At 48.3% G+C, this 25,326-nt stretch overlaps 1 protein-coding gene across 1 annotated transcript in view; it reads left to right on the forward strand.

Annotated features, from left to right (window-relative positions):
* Positions 1-4,018: 4,018 nt before the first annotated feature.
* The window catches only part of LOC113987812 (hexokinase-1), a 35,171-nt gene continuing 13,863 nt past the window's right edge, over positions 4,019-25,326 (forward strand). Inside the window, exons 1-8 of the mRNA XM_027720912.2 lie at positions 4,019-4,190; positions 10,823-10,985; positions 15,610-15,758; positions 20,477-20,596; positions 23,222-23,317; positions 24,486-24,585; positions 24,694-24,877; positions 25,093-25,248. Coding sequence (XP_027576713.1) covers positions 4,128-4,190; positions 10,823-10,985; positions 15,610-15,758; positions 20,477-20,596; positions 23,222-23,317; positions 24,486-24,585; positions 24,694-24,877; positions 25,093-25,248 — 1,031 coding nt within the window. The 5' untranslated portion in view covers positions 4,019-4,127. The remainder of the gene's footprint in view (positions 4,191-10,822; positions 10,986-15,609; positions 15,759-20,476; positions 20,597-23,221; positions 23,318-24,485; positions 24,586-24,693; positions 24,878-25,092; positions 25,249-25,326) is intronic.

Here is a 25,326-nt window from a genome sequence, read left to right on the forward strand (position 1 = left end):
ACCAGTAGACAACATTCCTCCTTTGCTGGATTTGCTTCCTCCTCCACTGTCCTCTCACCATGGCCACAGTCTAGAATCTAGACGTGGCTGTTTGTGATCTTTAATTGCTTAGTACACAGCTTACAGAAATCCTGCCGTGTCTTTGGAGGGATTTAACTCTTGAAACCTGTAGCCCTGCAGTTTGGCCGTCAAATGCTCAGTGTGGCAAATGGTGCTAAAATCCTTCTAACCGGACTTCGTTAAAAAGTAGCTCACCCTCTCCCTGGAGCATCTCCAACAAAACAAGCCAAAACCATGCCAGAACCCGTTGCTAGTCCTTGTGCCTTAAACATCTTTTGGAAACATCCTCTTGGTGTGCTGTACCAGGAGCACAAAACCCCCTTTCAGAGCGTGCGCCGCTCTGTCCACACATGGAGTGGCCTTTCCTGTGCGTGGGGTGAGCTGCCCTCAAGGCATTCCTAGCTAATTTTGTTTCCTCATAGGGGAAACATGAGCTAAAGCATCCTGGCTGGCTGTGTGGTAGTGCCTGCTTGCTGTGCCCCCTGGCAAGGTGAAACTGCATAACGTATTTAACCTTGTTTGGCCGAATTGCTCATCGAATCGATATCTCTGCTGCTTTTAGATTTTCTTCGTAACTTCTGCATTAAGTTCAGCACAAATGAACAGTGATTTCTTTAGTGCAGATATGTGGTTTCCTGCCCTGGAAAGGGAGCTTCAAAGGCTACCTAAAAATTCCCTTGTTAATCAGAGATGCTGTCACAAACTGGGAACTTACTATTTATTAGAGAGGGTGCTTTCTTTCACTTCCTTTTGAGAACTGTGAAAGAAAATGTAATGGGGAGGAAAAGGGGATCAGTCGTTTTCCAGACACTTAAAAAAAGCCAACAAACACAACTACAACCTAATTGTTTACTTATAAAATAGAAAGCATCTAGCAGCTGTGTGCATCAAAACTACGTGATGGACATGATTTAAAAAAAAAATCCCCACATTGTATAGGAGTCTGATTGGAATGCAGACTTGTATAGAGAGTGAACACTTAACGAAGAAACAGGCAAAGGGGGAAAAAAACCCCAAAACACATCCAGGAGGGCTGATGCACAGAGTTACTTGAGTCACTTGAAGCGCTTTACAGTTAAATAGGGACAATAAGATTAAAGCGCAATCAAAATAGCTGCAAGTCATCAGGTGTCACGTTCAGCCTCCAGTAATTTGTCTTAAAGGACAGTGGCTTTCAAAACAGCCTGCTGGATGCCTGGCAGAGTAGGGGAGGTGCCGGTAATTAATTGGCTGCTGAATTGATCCCTTCCAGTGAAGCAGAAGGGAAAACCCAGGGCTCAATGGTACGAGACTCCCGCAGCCCGAGATGGAGAGCTGGTTGCTCCTGCCTGGCAGCCTGTGCACAGCTCCCCCTAGGCCCCTCAAAATAACACCTGGGTGCTCACTGCTGGCCTGGCAATGCAAAGAGGGCTTGCAAAGGGTTGGGGTGTCCACAGGGATCTTTAGTTGCCCTTCCATCTTGTTCATCCCAGTACTGGTTACAGCATCAAAACTGGTCAGGCTCTCTTATCCTTGCACGGAGTTTAAAAATACCACATATTTAAATATTGCAGCTGTTTCACCTTGGATGGACTGTTATGTTTTCTCTAGTGGCTTTTTGGGTGCTCAGTCCGTTTTTCTTGAATGCCACACTCAGCAACTGAAGACAAACCCAATTGTTTGCAATACTTGTTTAGCCGTCCCCTGACTGCTTTTGACTTTCTTACATGAACCACCTCCCGCTCAAGTGTCTACCTGTGTGATTGTCCAACTGTTTTAATTGCGTAAGCCTTCCTGCAGCAAGGTACCTGAGGGGAGTATTGTGTATTTTAGGTGGTGGTTAGGTGTCTGGGATGGAGCAGATAGATAGTAGGGTTTGTAAACCTTGTGTAGAGGCAGCTCCGCTAACAGAGAACCTGTGTGAAGTGGGCAGTGTCAGGCAGTGTTCAGACCAAAAAGAACCAAGTCTGTCTCACCTAGTGAAGCAAAAGCTGGGGATGTGTAGGGTTACTTTCAGTGTGTTTATAGAAAGTGAACGCTCAAGAGCGAGGAGAGCGATCTCAGATGAAAGACACGGTTTAGCAGATGACAGATGGATTGAAAACAGGAGCGAGCCTGGCTGAGAATTAAAAATAGTTTCTGACCAGCAGAAGGGGCGGAGCGTGACTGAGCAGTGAATTACATCTGAGCAAGAGCTTGGTCAGCCTGTGTAAGGGATTGGGTGACGTTGGACACTGGGATGATTCAGCTCAGCCCCACGTTCCTGTGCTGCCTGTGAACTCCTGCTGTGCCTGGTTGCAGGGCGATGCCACTGTGCCCGCAGACAGGCAGCCTGCTTGTGCCAGGGAGCTTGGGAATGTTGCTCATTAGCTTGCCAAGCAAACAAGCAGGAGTAACACTGTGCAGAGCAGTGAAACGCTTGATGAAAATCTCTCCGAGCTTGGAGGCGGAGAAGGAAATCCTGCCCACCCTGCCTGCAGCGACTAGGGCAGCCTGAAGGAGGATGTGTCTGCCAAAGCAGCTCTTGATTTTGGCCAGTGAAACCATTTAATTAAAGTAGCACTGAAAAGGAAGCCGGAAACTCAAGAAGCAGGTTTTTAATCACTTAGACTGTGGTAGACAATCTCTATGCAAATCACGCCTCCAGCATCACCACCCTATGCATGGGTGTGTGTTCCTGTCCCTGCGGATGGACAGGGCAGGCAAGAGCCCCTTGGGCTGCTGACATGTGTCACTTGGCATCTGCACTTGGCCTCAGCTTTCAGAGGGGTGTTGTGTTGCTTCTCTTATGTGTGTGTGGGCCCTAACATCCTTCCTGGTGGTGGATGCCTCCTCGGGGTGCTGAGGAACGTGCTCCAGTGTGGCAAAAATGTAGGCATCACGTGCAGGGAGGAGAGGCCCTCTCCATCAGTGTATTATCGTAGAATATCCTGAGTTGGAAGGGACCCACAAGGATCATCGAGTCTGACTTCTGGCCCTGCACAGGACACCCCAAGAATCAACACCATGTGCCCAAGAGCACCTTTGATATAGGGAATTTCTGATGGAATATGAATGTGGGGTCCTTGAAAGTACAACTGTCAGAGTGACTCTGGGGCCCCCCACGGGTTTCCAGCAGCTCGGCCGTCTGTCCAGGGCTGCAGGATCACACCCAGGCAGGGGATACTTGGGCTTAGTGGAGATTCCTGAAGTTTTCCTATTTTCTCAAAGATTTGTGTCTTTGGTTTAGGGTATTTTCACAGAATGACAGAAGGTCATTGAGTCCAACCTATGCCTAACACCACCCTATCAACCAAACCATGCACTAAGTGCCATGTCCAGTGTTTCCTTAAATGTCTCCAGGGACAGTGACTCCACCACCTGCCTGGGCAGCCCATTCAAACGTCTGATCACCCTTTCTGTGAAGAAATTCCTCCTGATGTCCAACCTGAACCTCCCCAGGCGCATCTTAAGGCCATGTCCTCTTGTCCTGTCGCTGGTTGCCTGGGAGACTGACCCCACCTGGGCTACAATCTCCTGTCAGTGGTTGTAGAAAGCGATAAGGTCACTCCCGAGCCTCCTTTTCTCCAGGCTCAGCCCCCTCAGCTGCTCCTCATCAGATTTGTGCTCCAGCCTCTCCATGTCCTTTTTGAATTGAGAGGCCCAGAAATGGACACAGCACTCGAGGTGTGACCCCTCACCAGTGCTGAGTCCGGGGGGAGAGTGACTGCCCTGGTCCTGCCGGCCACACTATTTGCTGATACAGGCCAGGATGCCCTTGGCCACCAAGAAGGAGGGTTTTTGTGTGTGTGTGTGTGTGGTGTTTTTCGGGGCAGCCTTCAGCAGGCTGTCTCCGCGGCTGCCGCACAGACCCTGCGGGGTACGGCAGGGCACTGCCCTGCTGCTGCTCCTCCAGGCCGGGAACGCTGCCCCGCGCCCTCCGCCGGCACGTCCCGCCGGGCGGGGCCGGGGCGGCCCCGAGGAGCGGCAGGAGGAGGAGGAGGAGGAGGAGGAGGAGGAAGGGGCGGCGCTCGGCTGGGCTCGGCTCGGCGCGGCCATCCCCCGGCCCCGCATCGCTGCGTGCGCGGAGCCGCCGTGCAGCCGGCAGGATGATCGCCGCCCAGCTCCTGGCCTACTACTTCACGGAGCTGAAGGAGGACCAGGTCAAAAAGGTTAGATGGACATCCCCCGCCCCAAGGCTGCCCCCCGCCCGCACCGCTTTTTTTTTTTTTTTTTTCATTCTTTTTTTTTTCTTTTTTTTTTTCACTTTCTAAAATTTCCCCCCTCGTTGGTTTTGTTGCTTTGTTCCCAGAGCCATCCAGCTGTGGGAGAAAGGGGGATAACCCCGGTTTTAAGCCCCCTCCGCCCCGAGCATCCCCGCTGGAGATGGGAGTGGGGCGTGGGTGATGGATGCACAGCGGCGGCTCAGGCCGCAGGACTGAGCTCAGCAAGGCGAGGCAGGAGCTGGGGGGCTTTGGCACTGAGCGGAGGATGGTGGCTCCTCGGGTTTTTGGTGGGCACCAGCATCCCTGGAGAGGGTATTTCCCCTTCTTCCCAAGGGCATCTGTGGGCATCGGCACTCCAGCAGGCGAGGAGCAGGTAGTTTTTGAATTATGTGCCACTGCAGGTTCAAAATTTACAGGAAATGGTTGTCATTTGTGCTTAAAAAGGAGCATTTCCATAGGCTTCTTTTCTTTTCCTTCAGCGTTAGGTGGTTGCTCCTGTGTGGTTGGTGCAGCCCTGGAATTGAGCACTACCACAAGGAAAAGGGTGCGGAGCACAGGATAAATAAAAACACGGCAGTTAGGGCCCGGCTGAGCATATTGCAGAGCTGTAGGAAGCGGGGAGCCTGGGGCGAGGGATGTGGGGACACAAATTGGGAAAATAATTGCAGACATCCCTGAGCCGGGCTGACGTCAGGAAGCGGAGGCTTCCCCTGTGCCACCTCCTCCGGCCGTGCTGCGTGACCCACCTGGGCGCATGGCTGCAGGCATCCCTAAAATATTTTGGGCAAGCCGCAATGGCAACATGAGCAGCGCTGATTTGTACTGTTCCCGGGGCTTGCGAACCTCCCCAGCCAGGAGGAGGAGAGCACCTCCTCCCTTCGGGCTTCCAGCTGTGCCAGGGGATACCTCAGCTCCCGTGTGTGGGTGACCCATCCTGCCCCACTCCAGATGTGCTCACCCGTGCCCACTCCTCCCTCGGAGAAAACCCGAGGCAGCGCTCCATATTTTCCACGTCTCCTTCCGTGGTTTAGGTCTTCTGCTTTTCCGCCCAGTGGCTCTGGCGAGGGCCGGAGACTGCTCAGCCTGCACTGTCCTGCACCTTCTGGCCCCAGGGACGTGGCTCTCCCTGTGCCCCAGGCCCATTATGTTCCTTTTCCCGCAGGATTTGTAAGTGCTGCTGCTGTGCCAGGCATGCATGCCTGGGTAAGGCCTTCTCTGTCTCGCTCTGTGGGTTATATTTAGAAAGCCAAGATAAGCACAAGGGAGCACGACGGCCCAGCAGTGGTAGAACGGCTGTGGGGAAGGCATGGAGGGAGCACAGGGAAACTGTGGTGTTCTGGGGGTTATTTATTGCAGGCTGGTTTGGCACCGTGGGGCTCCTATTGTCTAACAGCACGGGAAATGGTTTGGCCAGGGAGCTGTAAAGCATTCTAATGGATCGATCTGGTTTTGTCTGGAAAAGGAAATAAAAAAATTAAGCCCAATTAAAAAAAAAAAAAAGGCAGGCTACTGTTTTTGGAGGATGTAAGACGTCTTTTCCTGTTTGTTTGCTTTTGGAACGGATATCGAGCCGCTCACCTTTGGCTGTTCTGTAGGGAGGGTGTCAGTGGCAGCCAGAGGCTCTGCTGCCCCACAGCTGCTGGGAGCTGGTGGGCTCCACTCCTTGGTTCCCCGTGGGGCAAAAGTGGTTTCACTCTGTCTCAGCGTGTTGCTTCCGAGGTCTGTGCTCCATCAGTGTGCCGCTTTGAGGGATACGTGCCTGCATGGCTTCGTTTCAGGTCCCTCCCTCTCCTCTCTGCTTCCGGAAGGGCAGCACTTTGCTGGTACGTGCCTGGGGCCGAGGGCTACCACCCAAGGCATTGTCCCTGCTCCCCACGCTGTACCCTGGGTGTCCTGGCCATGGTGGCAGCTCCTCTGCCTCGCTGGTCCATCGCAGCCATCGTCTCAGCGTTTGGTGACACAGGTGGCAGGTCACCTTCAGGATGCTGCTCTGGGTCACAGGAGGGGTGTGAACAGGTTAAAAGTACCAGCAAGCCCAGGTTGAGCATTCTTTTTCCCTTGTGACCCTGTTTTCTTCTTTTTTTTTTTTTTTTTTGGAATTCCCATCCTTGCTTTTTTTTTTTGTGTTCCCATCCCTGTGTGGCTCTAGTGCTCCACGCTGCCTTTCCACGGTGGGAGCCCTGCTGAGGGACATGGATAGGGCTGGTGGTTCCAGGCCCTTGGGGTACCCTGGATCTAAGAACTAATGTTTCTGTGCTGGATTTTGCTGGATTTTTATGCACCCCCTTAAATTTGAGTGTAATTTTTTTCAAATTTGTAGTTCCTAGAGTATTTTCCAGGATGAATCATGGCAAGCAGGAGGAATAGGCAGGGTGGCTGTGTAGTGTTGAAGGAGGGGTTTGTTCATTGGATGCTTGCAGCCCTGTGGCTCCTGCAGGGGGGCATTTTCCAGTGAATCCACCTGTAATGGCACTTGCATGTCACCTCTCTGTGCAGCAGCAAGCTGGCAATGTGGGATGCCCTGTACTGTATAAGGATGTGTGTGGATTTGCTCCAAGCAGCTTAAATTATCCAGATGTTTTTGAAAACGTCTGTTCCCTGGATGTTTGTGGCACTGTGGGGACAGTGGCAGGAGCTCAGCACCTTTACTGTGACAGGGCACTTTGCACAAGCTGAACCCAGGCCCTGATTTCTCTGAAGGGCCAACTCCCATCCTCAGGGCCAAGGGTGTCATGGAGCATCCCTGGGAGCTGTGCCCCTGGCCAATGTGCAGGAGAGCTTTGTAAAACTGCCTTGGAGTACCCTTTGTTTCCAACAGGTTTGTACCTGCAGTAGCTGAGCCCAGCAAAGGGAGCCTCTGGGTGTTGCCGGGTTTCTGCCTGTCAGGGAAACAATATGTTTTTGTTGTCTTACCTGAAGAGAGAAGAAAAAAATCTTGCAATCCAAGAGTCACATTTAAATGTTGTTTAACTTTGAAAAAACCATGATGGAATGGAGTGTAAAATGTAACAACTGGCATCAAGAAGAGTCCTTATTGGTGACCTGCCCCTATAAAGGCTTTTTAGGAACCAATCAGATAAATCATAAGTAAGCATAAACAGTTTCAGAATGTCTTAAACTACTTGTTTTAACATGCCTTGGCTCCTGATGAATCTCATTCGTGCTGAAAGGATTAGCTGTGCAGAAAAATGTTTACATTGGTGAAGGGTTTTGGTGCAAAGGCTATGTCAGTAAAATAAGTGCTAATGATTTCTGAAATTGTTGTGGGACTGCTCTCTTCTTGGATACCAGTGACTGTTGTCACTGTCCCTGGAATGAGGCGTTAAGCAATGGCCTGTTTCGTTAAGTGCTGCCTGTTTCATTATGCACTTATAATTATTCACAACTGCTGAAATGCCTGGATTTTCAGAAACTTCTTTTCCCCAATTACAAAGAGTGTCTTTCCTATGTGACTAGGAAAAATTACGTGAATGTGGTTCAGATTATGAAATCCTGTTTTTAAAAAATTACTCATAGATTCTGTCTGGCTGGTTGTCTTTTTTTTTTTTTTTAAGCAAATGAGGAAAAAAAAAGAAGTGATAGAGCTCTTGGAGGACTCCTATAGCACTCTGGAGTACTCCTATATGGCACTTTGGGAAGGTGCCCTTCTTGGGGGGGTGTCTCTGAGGTGGCAGCTAAATAAAGGAGTGTTTTCTGCTCCTTGCCCACACAACTGCCTGCCTGAAATTGTTCCTGCCCTTTGCCATCCCCTGGGAAGGGCTGGCACCTGACTCCCATCCATGGGAGCCTCAGTGGGACTGTGGGTGTGTCTGGGTGCTGCCAGCAGCTCCCGTCTGTCCGTGCCAGCCTCTCCACAGCTTCCCTGTGGATCAGGCTGAGATTTGCTCTCTGATCGGCTTTTATTGCAGACAGAGCTGGGAGTTATTAAATCTCCATCCCGTAATCCAGCCTCCAGCTCCCCCTGCCCCAAGTTATTTATGGCTATTTGCTGGGAGTTCTCCCTCGGAGGGAAAACAGGAGCATGTACTGCCAGCGCAGGAGAGCAGCGCTTATTCCCTTGCCGCCACACTGCTGGAATGACTAACCCTTTTCCTGCCTGGGAGAAAAAAACCCCCCTGCCTTTTTTTTTGTTTTGTTTTGGAAGCTGTAACACACAGGAGTGATTTTTTCCAAGCAGAGGCTCCGTGTCCCCTGCCTTCCTCCCTGTGGGTCTCAGTGGTGGAGATGGATGGCCTTGGTGCTACGCGATGCTCCCGAGTGCAGGAGGGTCCAGCCCAATTACACAAGGTCGCTGACACGCTCACTGGGCTTCCACGGGAGCAAAAAGAGCCCTCCCTCCCATTTTCCCTCCCTGCTGAGGGCAGCACAGGGGCAGAGGTGGGGAGAATGGGTCTGTCAGTCCTGACTGTGCAAACGCCAAAACCTGTGTTCACAACAGGACTTTCGGTGGGGGGTGGAATCCTTCCTTCCTGTTTCTGGGAGGAGGATTGCAGCAGTGGGGCTTTGTAGAGGGGTGTATTAATTGCACGGTGAGGTCTGATTGTGTGAATGATGTGTTAGTGTAGCTTTCACTGGAAGATTTGGGGGATCACCCCTCTGAACGGCAGCGTGGGCTGCTGAAAGCTCAGCCTGAAAAAGAGTTGGTTCCCCCCTCCTTTAAAAAGAAATAGCCTCATCCTCTGACATCATGGCTTTACACACTCTGCTAAAAAAAAGCATGTCAGGGTTTGCCACAGAGGAGAGACTTTCCTACTCAGCCTGACAGCAGCCTCTGCATCCATCCCCACAGCATTTGGGGCTGTAGAAAGGGCACATCCCATCCAGGAATTTATTCTTGGAGTGAAATGACACTGGTGACTGGCTGTGGTTGTCACTGTGAAGGGGCTGTCAGCCCATCAGGGCGGCACAGGACACAGCTGGGATGTGGGGGTGCTACCCTAGGGTCTTGCATTTGGCCTGTGTTGCAGACAACCTGAGCTCAGCTCTTCTGCCATTCAGCTGTACGCCTGCACTGTCACGTCACCGCTTCGTGGGGAAAATGCACGGTCTCATTTCGTCGTGGTGTTATCAATCATGGTATTGTTGCACTGTTACAGCCCCTTCTGCTCTTCCTCTGCAATCAATGACATGGAAAACTTCATAGCTTGTGCAGCCTCTGGCTGTGTCCCCTGTGGCCCAGGCCTGCCTGGCACCAGCCCTGTGGTTTGGGATCAGGCTGGGTAGCTGTGCCCAGCAGCACCATCCATGCCTTCCTCCCTGGCTGTGTACGTAACTGCTGGGTCACTGAGGGTGCCTGGATCAGGGAGATACACTATCTTTGGTACAGGCCTTGACTACACGTGGCAGGTGGACTTTCTACACGAGCCATTAATCAGCACTGGTTTTATGGTCAGTTTAGAGTTTAATTACATTTTGATTGCATTTCTTTTGTGAATGGCATTGATCATCACTTCTCGTCTCAAAGGCCCTGGAATATGGAGCACTTGCATATGTATGTGTTGCATGGGGTGTTTTACTGTGGCCTTGGTCTTGTAAGACATAGTGCCAGCTTGGAGATGAGTTGCTCTCGAGGCTTCCAGAGCACCCTTGGCACAGAGCTGGCCTGGGGTTTAAAACGAGGTGGCTTTTCCAGTTTTGCTGAGGACAGAAAACAGGGGCAGGGTTTTATTTTCTTGGTCCTGCTAAGCTGAAAGCAAAAGTGATCCTGAAGGTGTGGCTTCAGTCTGAGCCATCTACAGAACCAAATTTCCAAGGCAAGTAAAGAAACAAGGCGAGAATAGACTGGCAGCTGAGATGAAAGGGGTGGGAGGTGTGTTTGGCAAGACCCCCCAAGGACAAGTTGTATTTTTTGGGCATCAAAGTATCTCTGTCTTCCTGACGGTGAAGGTGGTTGTAATACTATGGAAAGCAATACTGTTGGAAAACTAGAACCGCCTCCTTTTTCCAGGGAGGTAAAGAAAGTTCCTGTCATTGGAAGCCACAAGGGAAAAATCAACGACTTTTAATTTGATGGAGGAAGATGCCACCTGCCCACAGACAAATTCTGCCTCTCCTGACCCTCTGGCTGTGATAGCTTTGGTCTGCTGCACTGAAATAATTTCTCAGCCTGGGATGTAGCCCTGAAACTGGTGTGGCAAGTCCTTCCCAATGTAAGGCTTTAAATACAAAGCACCTCTGACATCCGCATCACCCCGGCTGGGACAGGGTGCCAAAAGAGGGATTTTTAGCTCAGCTCGTGGATAGTCAGGAGAGCTGAGAAGTGGAGCAAGGGCTGGAGGTAGCGAGAGGCTGTGGGCAGACCATTTTGAGTGGAAAAGAGGAGGCAGTGGTGTGGGACTGGGTTGTGCCTTGGGTAGCAGTAGGATGGGGTGGGCTTCAGCTCGTGTGCAGCTTTCCCGTTTTCCATGACTTGGAGTCAAAAGACAAGGCACAAAGCGTGTGGCTGTGTTGTGAACTTGGCCAGAGCCCTGAGGGTGAGCTGGGGCTATACACTCTCCTTGCAATTAGGGAGAGGTGTAGCCCCACCTGGGTGCCTCAGGGCAGTCTTCCACTCCGTGGCGGTGTGTGTTTGTCCCCAGATTGATAAATACCTCTACGCCATGCGGCTCTCCGACGAAACACTGCTGGATGTCATGGCTCGCTTCAGGAGGGAGATGAAGAACGGCCTCTCCAGGGATTTTAACCCCACGGCTGCAGTCAAGATGCTTCCCACGTTTGTCAGGTCCATTCCTGATGGTTCAGGTAAGAAGCTTAGTGTTTGTTTTCCGTGTTAAACATGATGTGCTTCATGGAAACCTGTTAGAAATACACCAGTTGCCACCAAGAACAAGAGGGATTTGCTTCCTGGCAAGCCCAGGCAGCATTTTGAAGGCAGCTCCCCCTCTGTGTGCAGGTCTGTTCCCGCAGATGCTGGAAGATTTAGTGATTCCTGTGTCAAAGCCATTTTGATGCCAATGGAAGAGGCCTTCCTAGCAAACAGTTCACTATCAGTCAATACATGTACTCTGAGACTTGTCTGCCAACAATCAATACTTCAGATTGGATGATTTTTGATTTCTGCAGTTTACACCGGTGTCATCTAGATCTTAACAAATACAGTGGCTTTTAGTCATTTGCTGCTTCACTCAACATCTCCTTCTCCTTATTTTTTCCCCAGTGGAAGTCTGAATTTGAGTTTCCTGGCATTCATTTTGCATTTTGTAGCTGTCCCTTGCAGACTGTCTTGGGGGAAAAGTCACAGAACTCAAGGAGGTTGCAGCATGTGGCTCCAAAGCTGCTGCTCTGGTGCACTGAGCTTTTTCCATCCAGATGTAGGACTTGGTTTTTCTGTGCTCACTGTACTGATAAAAGTGGCACAAAGAGCTATCAGAAACCAGAAAGATGTTGTGTTGGTATTTGAGACCAAGATTACCTCTATTAATTATTGTTGTTACTTCTAAATTACTTGATGTCTGTAAAAAATAAATACCATATGTAGAGTACATAAATATATTTATAAACATTATATAATAGTGTTTATTATTTAGTAGTGACACTGGGTTTCCTTCTCACTTAGTGTGAGGAGGTTAACTAGTTTGGTGCCTACCACAGATTATGTCCCTGTGTGCAGAAATCGCAAGGTTGCAAGAACTGCATAACAGAGTTATCTGTTTTGAGGCCTTCTTCTTTTTTTTTAAGTTAAAATCAAGAATTTATTGGTGAAAGAACATGAGACCTGGTGCTTTGCGTAACTTCTTGCTGCTGTCTGGCAGGTGGAAATCTTTGATAGTTCTGCTTTGCTGTTGCTTTCTGCCACCTTAAGCATTTTAGTTGAGAATTGAGTCTCTGTCTAAAAAAAAAAAGCAAAGGGAGAATGAATATGAATGCTGTGTTCCCCTTAATTCAGCATTGCTGGCTGTTATGTTGAAATACTGTGTTGAAATTTGCAGCCTGCCGAGAAAGCCAAAAGCTGCCACGTACAGCTGGGTCACGGGCAGGGGTTGCACTGAGGATTTGCAGGTGAGGTGAGGTGACTTGAGGACTTTTGCATGGAATCCCAGCAATTTAACTGGCTCAGAAATCCCTGTGTTTTCCTCCGTGTGTGTTTGAGTTTAACTGAGCAGTGACCTGTCCCCCTATCCTGCTCCATCAGCCATTGCAGGGCACCAGGTCTGAGCTGCTGGTGGCACGTCAGATAATTCTGTGAATTGTTCTGTGGTACGAACTGGGAAGACTTTGAGATGCCATATGGCACAGGAAAAAGGGGATGTGCACCTGGCCAGGAGAGGTTTGAGAGATTGCTGAATGTTGCTGGGACTGAGGACAAGGCAGAGCAGTGGGTAGCCCTGGCTGAGCATGGGCATGTGTGTATGCCAAGACATTAATTTCAGATCACGTATGACACACCTACTTAAAAAAGCAGCCTTGTGTGTTGTGTACAGGGTGCTCAGTTCTTGATCCTGTGCCCACTTGGCTCCTGCCAGCCTCTCCAGGATGGGCAGGCTGTGGGCAGGGCTTTGCAGCAGGGATTATGGCAAGGCAGGGCTTTGGCCAGGCAATTTCTGTAGAACACAACAGTGATCCATACATGCGGGCAGCGAGGGTATCTTTGGATAGCTGTTAGTGATGCAGGCACAACCATTCCCTTCTTTCCCTGGCAGGGCATATTCCAAGCCCAGGTATGAGCAATATTTGCTGTGGGTGGGTGTGGCGTTTCTTTCCCTGACTCTCCCGCTTGTGCCTGTCACGCCTGGCTCAGCCACCGCATGGGTGCAGCCAGGGCAGACATGGAGCCCCCTGCCCTCTTCCTCCAGAAGGTTCTGGGGGGCCCTCACGGATGTGACCGTGTTGCTGTGCCCAAAGATGGCAATTTGTGCCTTCAGCTGTCCCTCCATGAAAGCCAGAGGCTGAAAGCCTGCCCTTTTCTCTGGCCTGTCTCTCATTACTGCCTTGTAAGCTCTTTCCTCTGAGTCCAATTATTATTATGGGAGCTGACTATTCAAAAAAATACTGTTGTTTGGTTTCAGATCTTTGCTTGTGTACTTTTCTAACAAGGAGTTTGTGAGCAATAATTCTGGAGACCCTGGAGGTGTTGGTGTTAGCAGGGGTTTTTTTGCTTCATTCAGACTTGGTTTTGTTTACAAAAGCCACAAGGTTTTTTTGTGCAGAGTGCCCAGAATGGTACCTTAAGCTAATTCAAAATGCTCTCAGAGGCTCTTCCTAAATAAATTCATGGCAGGTTTGATTGCACCTAGGTGTTGCAAAGCACAGATTAAATGCTGCTACTTGGGCTTAATTCCTGAAATACACTAAAAGAAAACCACTACTTTGCAATAAAAAAAGCTTTACATCTAGTTCAGAGATGTTTTTGAGTGACAAGGATAATTCTTAATATATTTTACCTTGCAATGAGCTTGATGGTGCTGGAAATCAAGCATGCTAACCCATTAATTTTTTTACAGGGGAGATATTTCTGAAGTGCAGTATTTGTTTGAGGTATGTACTGATGTGCGTTTAGGCTTGAAAAAGGGCCATCTGCTCCACTGTTGATTTTCTCATTAGTGGAGGTAGTGGCTTGCACTCAACAGATGATACCCAAATAAGCTTTATCTTATGAGTATTTGGCTTAATGAGACACTTGTGGTCAATGTTTGACTGGTGGACTTGCTGTGGTGAAGGGGTTATGAGTTGCTGAATTTGTTATGCTGAGCCCAGTAAAGGGAACTGCATCTCCTTTTGGATGTGTTTGGGTATGTTCACGTTTTAAATGACATTTGTACTGGTAAAAAACATGATGTTTAAAGCCACACTATTCAGGAACAGGTAGGGAAGCACTGCAAGATCTGTGTTTTGGCAAACTGAGTTTGCCTGTGTCTTAAACAGCAAGAAGAAGAAGAAGTTGCATTGCAGCACAGTAAAACTGGGAGGATTATTAGAGGTCGGGGGCTCCCACTGTCATTTTGCTACATTTTTCTGTACGGAGCTTATTGTTCTTTGTGGTTTCTCATGTGACAGTGTTTTGTTTCTGTATTGCATCCTTAGAAAACCTTAAGGGCATTTGCAGTGCTTTTGCCTCTCTTGGTCTGTTTCTGTTAAAGATCCTGCCCTGAGGCACACCTTGTCCAGCTCATCAGCTTTGCTGAGCGGGACCAGGCTCCCAGAGGTGCATGGAGCAATGAGGAAGAGGAACAGCTCACTAAGCCAGACTTCAGGAGTTTTGATCTGAGATTAGACAGAGTAATCTCAGAGGCAGGTCTGGCTCTGGAAATCCTTGTGGAGTTTGTTCGAGGTAACACGTCCAAACTGCCTTCCCAGCTGCCAAAGGTCTTTCCACGTTGAATTTAGGTAGAAGTGGAAAAAGTGTTAGGAGTGGCCTTCCTAAAGTCACAGCTGACGAGGAAGTAGGATGAGAAAACTCTGTGTGCCTTTGGTGGATGCCGTGCACAGACAGGAATGCCTGCAGAGAGCCCTGGGGATTCCCTGCAGCCTGGGCACACACTCCTGGGGGATAAACTGTGCACTCTGCCTCCGTAAATATTATCTTTTCGAGGACTTTAACGATCACTGCCTTTGCTCTCTCATTGATAAGGTGAGATAACATTGATAAGGTGAGTTGTTTAGTCAGATGTATTTGCCTTGCTCTCCCGGGGGTGCTGAAAGTGTCATTCCTCAGATAGCCAGGCCTGAACTGCACCCTGAAGTCTGTGGAGGTTGGAGGGTAGTGGATTTGCCTTCAGACTTCTCCACCACAGAGGGAGATGGAGGTATTCTAAGTATTTCCCTGGCTCCTGGGGAGGTATTTAGGAGCTCTGGGCAAGGCATCACAACTTGTGAATAACTCCTGCAGCAGTACAGGGCTGTTTTTTCAGGCTGTCATTTCTCTGACTTGTGTTATCTGACTGCAGTTTGCAGTGAATCTCAGCTTTTCTGGGTGCAAAGTAAGTGGTTCCTACTTTAATTACATCTGTGTATAATTTGTTGATTTTGGAGTAAGCACAATCCAGCCACTATTCAGGGTTATTTGCCAAAATGACACAGCAAAAGGCTGCTCATCAGTGGTCTGGCATCCCTTCATTTTACTGTCTTTTTTGCCTTTCTCCTGAGATCTTTGATCTGGCAGCTTCATCATGAGATCTGGATACACACTGTCCACTGTTAGTCCAATGTTTTTGGATAAACCCTCATTGCAGTTGCCTGTGGTGGTTGGTTTTGCCATTCCACCGACTTCACGTTAAATTGCAGGGAATCAGGTTGATGTTCGCATGGATGCCCTGTGGGTAGAACTTCCTTGCTGTAGGCACTGGACTTTCGCTTCTGTGTTGCACTTAACTTTCCAGATTTGTGCTGCATACGGTTTTTAATCACCTGTATCTTGTTTTCCACATAGAGAAAGGAGATTTCATTGCACTGGACCTTGGTGGTTCTTATTTCCGAATTCTGCGGGTGAAGGTATCGCATGAAAAGAAGCAGACGGTGCAGATGGAAAGTGAAATTTATAACACCCCTGAAGATATCATGCACGGCAGCGGGACACGGGTAAGCTCCTCTTCCCTCGGAGGTGTCTGGAAAGATTAGCTACTTAGATTTTAGGAAAACCCCCCAGGAATGACCTTAGCATCTTAACAGTTGCACCTGTAGCGTGCATGGACTCGACTTCTGTGTTGGTACTGAACATAAATAAGCAGTGTTTAGTGTGACAGAGCATGCATGGCTGCTGCAGACCTGCTGTCATCCTGTGGGAGACTTTTGGATGAGTTAGGGAAAAAATGACCAGGAAATAAAAATTCTGGCTTTTATAGTAAAGTTACTTTCCATGAGCACGAATGGAGAGCAGGAAAACAACTTAGTCTTTGTAAGCAATGAGCATGACCAGCCCTGCAATTGTAGTGTTCAGTGAGGGATAGAAATCCCCATGACAGCCAAATATCTGTGCTGGCAGTCTGAGCAACTCAGCACTCATGAAAAGTACAAGTACGTTAGAAAAATTACAGGAAGCTCATAGAATGTTTTGGCACAGCTTCAACTTCAGTTTTGCTGAATAATTGAAAGTTTTTTGGTTGTTTTTTTTTTTTTTTTTTTTTTTTTTAATTTTCCCCTGTTCCAAGAGTAGAAAATGTTTGGATCCATTCACTTGGATTTCAAACTGGGTTCTTTGGAGGAATTTATTTTCTTTTTATGATCAGGAAGTGGATTACAATGAATATTTTACTGACAGATTTGTCTCCATGTCAGCATAAGGCAAAACAAATAATTTTCATTGTTGGAAGCAGCAAGGTTTTTACACTTTTTACTAGAATGAGGTGCTGCTTAGGAGTATGAGACCTGCAGGTAACTTAAAGCTTGTTTCAGAAGAATAAACAAAGGAGGAGAAAAAGAAAAATTCTGGGAACAGCATTTCTACCTTTAATATATTTTCTGTAGTCACCTCAATACCCTTAATGTATGTACCTGCTGCATTCTTATGCAGTAGTGAGTGTAAGGTGGCAATCATGGCCTGTCAGTAGAACTGGTGACAGCATTACTGTGATATCTGAACCACAGCAGTAAAATAACCTTCTTGTAAAGACTTTTCCTACCTTACTGCTTTATTTCTGGGCCAAGAGGTCATGCAGTGGCTTTCCCACAGAGTGGTTTTGGAGGGGAGCTGAGCTGAGCTGCCTGGTGCTGGTGGAGGGGGGGAAGTTGGGTGGGCTGCTTGGGGGCAGGTTGGGAGCCAGGGGACTGTGTGTCCATGGATGGGTGTGGGGAGACTTGTTGGAGACATGATAAGGGTGATCAGGAGAAGCCAAGAAAGGAGACATCAGGTCTGCTTTCTTTCCATGGCTGTGTCATGCTTGTGTTTTAATTTTTAAATACCTAAAGACCATTTGGCTGTCGGGAAGCAGCAGTGTGGAGCTCAGGCTGATAGGCTTTGTCATGGCTTTTAAGCTGAAAGAGAGGCAAGCAAGGCTTCCACTGACCCCGTGGGCACAGTCACTCCTGGTATTTGAGAACCAGAAGAAGAAGAACTGGAAGCATCATCAGAATTACAACCAGGTTTGAAGTTGTCCCATGACAATATCCAGTGCTTGCTGTGTGACTTCACAGGGCAGCATGGGGCATGCCCAGGAGGCACAGACAGGTGATGGTTTGTTGCTTCTGACTCATGGATATGGTGGAGGTTTCCTGAAACCTCTGAGCCAGGTTTGTGGAATACTTGGACTGAACTGCCTGTCTGGGGTAGGCTACTAATGATTTCCAGCAAGCTGTGTCATTAACTTGGGTGAGTTATACTCTTAAAGCTTAGTACATAATCAGCTTATTGCAGGATTGTGATTTATGGCTTCATGGCTCACTAGCATGGTTCATTTTGATATTTTCTACTTCATGGCATTCAAACCTCTTTTTTTTCCCCCATCTGTTAGGCATGGGCTGACAGCTTTGCCAATCAGAGTCTATTCCTTGTCAAAATCAAGGGCAAAACTCTCATTGATTTCAGTGGTGAAATAACAGGTGTAAAATTTGTAAGAAACCTGTCTCCTATGTCAGCTCAGCAAAGAGGAGCGTACCTGAGGCTTGATTTTGCCTTTGCTTTTTGTGTTCTACTGCCACTGGTGATAGGTTATGGATTTGTGGCTGTTCTGATCTGAAACTGTGGTTTCCTTGCTCCTTAAAACATCCCCATTTGGGAGCTTGAGCCTGAGTTCGGATCTTCAGTTGCTTGCCAAAATCTCCTGTCTGCCAGCTAAATGTGTCCTTGTGGAGCCCTCTTGGAGCCCAGCCTGAGCAGGCAACTTCATGGCCAGAGGAATTAATGAAGCCTGATCTATTGCTCAGCATCTCATGGTTGTATTGCTTCAATTCTATAAATGTGTGAAATTAGACTGGTCCTTCCCTCTTGGCTGCGGCATTCGCTCTGTCCGTCTCGGACATTTGATAAAATACTTGGCTTGCACTGTCCCCTACCACACACCTGTAGGTGAATGGGGATTTGGATTTTATCTCAGTCCACCTGCCCTGCTTTAGTGAAATCCACAGGAACATTGTAATGTTCCCTCAGATTTCTGTCAGAGTCCTTTGGCACTGGGAAGGTTTGGATGTTAGCGTGGGCACGGGCACATACAGACACTTCTTTGAGTCTCCTTAGGGAAAGTCTTACGAACATCCATGGTACAAAATGAATAAGTGCCTGTCTGTTTTCTGCTTTTGGGTGGTGCCTTCCCTCTGTGCTGTGTGAAGAACAGTAGCCCAGCCAGGCTGTGCCTCACTGAGCAGACACAGCTCCTGCGGTGCCCAGGTTGTGGCTGATATTTAACTGCACCTCCTGCCCGCGTTACGCTCGTGTGCCCGCTGCCAACCCAGAACCCGAGCGACTCCCAGAGCACTGCCAGCTCAGAGCTCAGCCTCAGCAGGTCCTGCCAGGGCTGCCTGGGCAAACACAGCAGGTGCACGGACTCTTTGGAGTCCATGGGGAACGCCCAGGGATTTTTTGCCTTTGGACTTATCTCTTCTCTGTGCAGTTGTGGTTCGTTGCATGAGAGGGATTTTTGTAGCAACGTACATAGTCAACGTTTCTGCTTCCTGCTCTCTGAACTCCCCAGGGGTTTGACATTGGCCCCTGGCTTTTGTTTGTAATCCTGGAAGCAGCTGAAAGTTCAGTAGTATTGAGTATTCAGCAAGATACTTTCAGATGAAAAGCATAATCAAAACACACACTCCAGCTCTTTCTGTGTTCCTCCTGGAGAAGTTCTCATATTTTGTTACTTAACTATAGTTCTTTTCATAACTCCTCTTCCTCTCTCATTAATCTGAATAGCTGAAAGTAGTCTTCCAGAAGTACAGCAGTGTACATTCTTTCCCATGTTGTTTCACTGCGTGGGCTCAGCAAAATGTCTTTGATTTGCCCAGGACAGTGAATGGCAACATTCTCTCTGGGAAACTACTGTTCTTCTGCTTAATCAAATCTGACCTCAATTAAAGAATGGGTTTAAGGTGTTCAGTTTAATTGTAACATTACACACACCGATTCTTGACCTGCCTCGAAGGGCAAAATATTCCTATTCATCATTTGTAATTGCTGCAGCCTGTCTATAGTGCATTCCCACCTCTCCAAGATTCTAAATTGTTCTTAATAAGGCCGTGTGGGCTAATTGGAACAACAACAGATGGCTTTTTGTACTCCTTCCAAGTTAGCCCCAGTCTCCTGGGCAGTTTACCTGGTCTTGTCCCACCAATGCTGCTGCAGATAGGGTTGGGGGGTTTTGTTTGTTTGTTTGTTTGTTTGTTTGTTTTTCCAGGGAGTTAAAATGTGAAGCCCAGTTATCTCCTGGGGCAGGCAGCGACTTGTTAATAGTTTACCATCCATTTGTGGTATGGGTCAGTTGAAGGCATGTCTGGCTTTCTGGTACTGGTAAATACAAATGTGTATGTTTGTTGCTTCAATTGCTTGGACTTGATTTCAGCTTTGAGTGTTGAGGGGCTTTCCAAAAGGCTTGGTGTGAGAGGCCTTTGTGCCCAACTGGTTCCAGACCTGGCTGGCAGGGACACATCATGCAGTGGTCACAGGTGCCATCAAGGCACTGGGTGGGAATTGGTACCCACAAGCCCGGTGCAGGCTGCCTGCATAGTTCAGCAGTTCGAAAAATGCAGAAAATGTCCCCATTTTGGGTTGTTTCTCAGAGCATGTAAAATATTTAGACGAATCCCTTGGGTGTTCTTTTTGTTTGTTTGTTGTGTGCTTTAGGAATAGACTTGAGAGAGGATGTTCTTTTGGGTGGTTCCTGCAGAGTGCTGGGTTCTCTGGTCTCAGCAATGCTTGAGTGAAGCAGATGTTATCTTCTCTGCATCATTATAAAAGTGCTTAACCTCCCGTGGGTCTGGATCCCAAGTGTTCTTTTGAGATTCTCCTTCCTGTTGTCGAAAGGTTAAAAGAACATTTTTGATCTCATCAAATATTAAGTGGAAGGGTTGCAGCAGGCTTGAGAGCCAAGAACCCCTTGTTTCATGAGAAGTGTTCTTATGTGGGTGTAATAGATGCCTGCAGAATTAGGTGTGTAAAAGGACAATGTATTTTATAGTTTATTAATTATTACAATGTTAATGTGCACTGCCTGAGAGTATTTTCATAGCTATGCCATTTATATATCTTTTAAAGCCTGGAGCAGCAGCTATTTTCCCCTTTCCCCTCACCCCGTGCAGTTTTCATTATGGAACTTGAAACATTTTCTCTCTGAAGCTGTATATCTAATCATGGTGGTTTTATACCTTTCTTATAGCTTTTTGATCACGTTGCTGAGTGCCTGGGAGACTTCATGGAGAAACAACAGATCAAAGACAAGAAATTGCCAGTCGGGTTTACGTTTTCTTTCCCCTGTCGACAGTCCAAGCTAGATGAGGTAAGAAGATTTCACAATTCTCTTAATATGTAGAAGAGCTGCTGTGTTATTAAAACACTGCGATGAAAGCAGCATCCCAGACAGGGCTCATTTTGGGGATAAATGAGTGTTATATTTCACTGGCAGACTGTGTTTGTGTTTATGCTTCTACTTGAAACAGCTAGGTAACATGAGGAAGAGGCATCTGATGTTTTGTGCTGTCCCTGGATGAGCTCAGCGTTACCCCATAAACACGGTGGCGGTTTTTCCTGCCTCCTGTGCAGCCTTTTTCACCTCTCCGTGGGGTGTGACTGGGAGGGACCCAGCCCAGCAGGGTTTGCTCAGGTTTTGCTGACCCTCACAAGTGTACCCACGGATCCGGATCCAGGTGTCCCTCCGGAGCATGAGCCATGTCACAGGCTGGGTGCACTGAGGGCAATCGGGCAGGTCGCCTGGGGCCAGCCTGCTTTAAAAAGGGTGGGAATGAACCGCCTTGTGAAGCGACTGACTGGATCCCCACCGCAAGGATGCTGTGGGATTTTCCTACTTTTGCTCACTGTATCACAAGTGACTCAGCAGCCTCCTGGCACAGCATTGCCATGGCAACAGAGTAGCAAGTGAGTGCAGGAAAGTTAAACCTTCACCAAACACAGAGGTTGCCCTGTTAAAGCCCGACCTGCTTTTCCAGCTTGCAGGTCTCTAGGTTAGCCTGGTGCAACAGCCCCCCAGATGCTGGTGCTGAGGGCCAGGTGAGGCACGATTTTTATTACATTTCATACTTGTTGAGCGGTGCTGAGAGCTGAGCCCAAGGGTGCTGACTACCTCAGGGTCTCACAACAGGGAACTGCCTTTCCCTGCTTGGATCAGGAGAGATGAGCTGACCTTGGTGCAGCTCTCCTGTCTGGCCATGGTGCATGGTAAGGCTCAGGCTCCTGACCAGCCGTACTGGGGGTGTGGCTGTGGAGTTGAGTTGCCCTTGGGAGGTTTGTTCAGCTGCACGATGGAAGGCACTTGTTTGTGGGCTGGTTTGCTGAAGCCGCCTGGGATGGAATGATGCTTGTGTGGGGCAGGGGCAGGCAGGCAGCATGTGGGGTGCAGGGGCAGAGTGCAGTGGGGGTAGTAAGAGACAAGGGAGGGTGTCTCTTAATTAAAAACAAACAAACAAATCCAACAAAACCCCTCACCTCTCTTTCTGAGAGTTTTTGTGATGTTTTGGCTGTTCGAAAAATACATTTTTCTGGATTCTGTGGGCCAGCTTTGTTCCTGAGTTGCTGCTTCTGTGAGGCTGTGCTTGCCTGGGTGCTGTTTCATTGTGCTTGGTGGGCAGAAGGAGGCAGGGTGGTCCGTAGTTTCTCCACGGGTGACAAGGTGGACACTGCATGGTTGGGTCCCACTCAACCCTGCTGCACTCCAAGGGCTCCTTCCTGCTGCCAAGGCCTTGCTGGTAGAGCAAAAACTCCTTCCAGCACAGTGTCACAGACAGCTGAGAGGAGCTGCTCGTTGCCAGTGTGGTTTGACCAGTTTCTTATAAAAGTTATGTGGAACAAGGTGCCCTTTAGCCTGTTAAAGCTGTGCCAGCAGAGAGGGCTTTGCCTGTGGTTTCCCTGCACAGCAGAACAGGGCTTTGCTGGGTTTCTAAATGATGTCAAATGAGGTTTCTAAATGAGGGCAGCATAGTGACAAAACTTTAATAACCTGAGTTTGTGGTCTAGTGGTAGGAGAATACCTCCTGGTCTGTAAAGAGCTGCCCCGACCCTCTGTCTCCTGTAGCTATCCCAGTTTGGAGGGCAAATTTGATTTTTAAGCTGAGATATGGGCAAACATACACCTGGGCAATGGCTGCTTGTGCCTACAGGCTTCAGCTTTTCTGGTTTTTAGCTTCCTGGGCTTCTGTTGTGACAGATGTGAATATTGTGGGTATGGAAGGCTGAGCTGGTTTGAGTTGTCTTTCCTGTTGACTACTGTCAATGCTCTTTTCTTTCTTTTATTACTATTTGCTTGTATACTGAATGCTCTGATTCAACCAGTCATTATGTAAATAGCAAAAGTCCTTACCTTGGGGGATTTGCAGGCTCTTCATGACAGTTTGCAGACAAAGAATTCAATGCCAGGATTTCCTTTTTGATCTGTGCTGTAAACTGGGGACACACATTGCTACATTTCCAGTATTTCCATTTGCCTCAGCCCATAAACGTGATCCCACAGTTAAACAAGCCGGGCAGGAGCTGTGCAGTAGCCTGATCCCCACTGCCCTGAGTCCTGGACATACCAACAGCACATCCCTGCTCTGTGGTCGGTCCCGCACAGTCAGCTTTTTCTGAAAGCAGTCTATTTCCATGGTCCAAAAGGATTAAATGGTTTTCCAAGAAAAACTGTCGAGGAGTAACAGGGAGAAGAGTAGGCTGAAAATACAAAATGCAGACACACCACTTTCTAGCATGGGAGGGGAAAACAGTTTTCCATCTTTCAGCAAACTGTGACTAGACTCAAAGACCACCAGTTGTCTCACGTTGGGTTGTTAGGCCATATAAGAAAAGAGACATGAAGATTCATTTGCAGTATCAAATCTTGTTTTGAAGGAAAAAAAGTAATCAGTGTGTGTCTTATTATTGTATTATGTTGAATGTTGCTGTCTTGTTTTATCAGGGTATTCTGATAACCTGGACGAAGCGCTTCAAAGCAAGTGGAGTGGAGGGAGCAGATGTTGTGAGGCTGCTTAACAAGGCCATCAAGAAACGTGGGGTAAATTGTACTTAATTTCTTTTTAACTGGATCTCAGCTTTGTCAGGGACCACCACTCATGTCACTCACTTGGGTGCGTGGTCTGAGTGATGGTGGAGCTCTGCTTTCCTGCATGAAAAGGTGTGGTTTTGCCGTTTGCTGGAAAAATGAAGTGACGTCAGAGTTGTTGTGTGGAAGCTGTGATTTTCCTCACAGCACAGGTCTGAGTTGTTATGACATGTCTTTTCGCTGGCAACCTTCAGCAAACCTATCAGTCTCCAAAAACTGAGAAAGTGCAGTGGCTTTTCAGTGATACCAATGCATCCCATTCCTGAGAAACTTTGTCTCACGTACTGGGCTCAGCTCAGTTGTGCACCTGCTGTGCCTGGGAGCAGAACAGGAGCAGAGGGAAGCGGGATTTCAGGCTCAGTGAACTGTGTTGTTCCCTGCAGTTTCTCACTGCTGACTTCATAGAGAGTGAAGGTGACCGGGTTGCTGATTTAAACAAATAAGAAGGCACTGAGCGTGAGATAGCATGAATTTGGGTTTGCATAATGCTTGCAGCCAGGTGATATGTTGATTACTCAACATCTATATTCATCAGGAGCTGAGAGTATTTGCTTTCTTTGGGCAGTCATGAACTCTTAAGCACACCTGAGTTTTGCTGTCACCAAACAACCTTACTGTAGTCAGTTACTATCATTATAGTTGGTGGAATCACACACTGAGGAATCTGGAAAGCAATGGGTGCATGTCATGTGGTTAACTTATTTAATCGCATTATTTCTGTATTAAAATCTTCACTTGAAATAAAACTCCTGGTTTAAGTGAATCCTAGGAGAAATATTTTCCAGACTGGCTCCTCAAGCAACTGCTTCAAATCACTCCATGCAGAGTTCCTCCTCCTTCATGTATAGCCCTTTTCTTTCCTGCCTAAGGGTGCTGATGTGAGAGCAGGTCTCTGCTGTCTAGAATGATGCTAGTGCTGTTTTACTGTTTGCCTGGTGCATCAGTCTGCTCTTGTTGCCTTCTTGGGTATGTGGGATAGGGAACTGGCAGATGGAGCAGGGGATGTTTAGGAAGTTGAGCAGTGAGTGGTATTTGTCTCCTGTTCCTTGTGAAAGCAAACCAGTGATGAACAGGAGCAGTGTTTCCCACAGGGCCCCAGTGATGTCTGTTGCTCCCTCAGGACTACGATGCGGATATCATGGCTGTTGTGAACGACACCGTCGGGACGATGATGACCTGTGGCTTTGACGACCAGCGCTGCGAAGTTGGCCTGATCATTGGTAACACACATTGCTGCTGCTGCTGCTGCTGCTGCTGCTGCTGCACGTGGCTTTTCTCCCTTTGCCTGGCCGGCTCGGTCAGCACCTTCTGATGTGCTTTCCCCAAAGGCACCGGCACCAACGCCTGTTACATGGAGGAGATGCGGCACATCGACCTGGTGGAAGGGGACGAGGGCAGGATGTGCATTAACACGGAGTGGGGGGCCTTTGGAGATGACGGCTCACTAGAAGACATCAGGACTGAGTTTGATCGGGAGATCGACCGTGGATCTCTTAACCCAGGGAAGCAACTGTGAGTGAGGCAGTTATTTGGGAACTTTGCTTCTGTTCTTTTCTGCTCTGTGCTCCCTTTTCCACCTGTGTTATGAATTCTGCAGTTCAAGAAAGCTTGACCATGCCTGTGGTGAGGCAAACCTCTGGCTGGGCTGGGTGTTGCAGTGGCACAGCTGGGCTCTGCCTTGTGGTGTTGGCCATGGATTCGTGAGTGACTGCTGTCCTCTCCTGCAGGTTTGAGAAGATGGTCAGCGGGCTGTACATGGGGGAGCTGGTAAGGCTCATCCTGGTGAAGATGGCCAAGGAGGGGCTGCTCTTTGAGGGGAGGATCACCCCTGAGCTTCTCACCAAAGGGAAGTTTGAGACAAAGCATGTTTCTGCCATAGAAAAGTGAGTAATCTATCCGTTTTCCCCTGGGCTTCACAGTGACACTGAATGTTAATTTTCCAGCACCTCTTTTTGCTTTGT

This window comes from Pipra filicauda, unplaced genomic scaffold (genome assembly GCF_003945595.2).
Source record: "Pipra filicauda isolate LSUMZ 115617 unplaced genomic scaffold, ASM394559v2 scaffold246_size1145428_pilon, whole genome shotgun sequence".
NCBI classification, from domain to species: Eukaryota; Metazoa; Chordata; class Aves; order Passeriformes; family Pipridae; genus Pipra; species Pipra filicauda.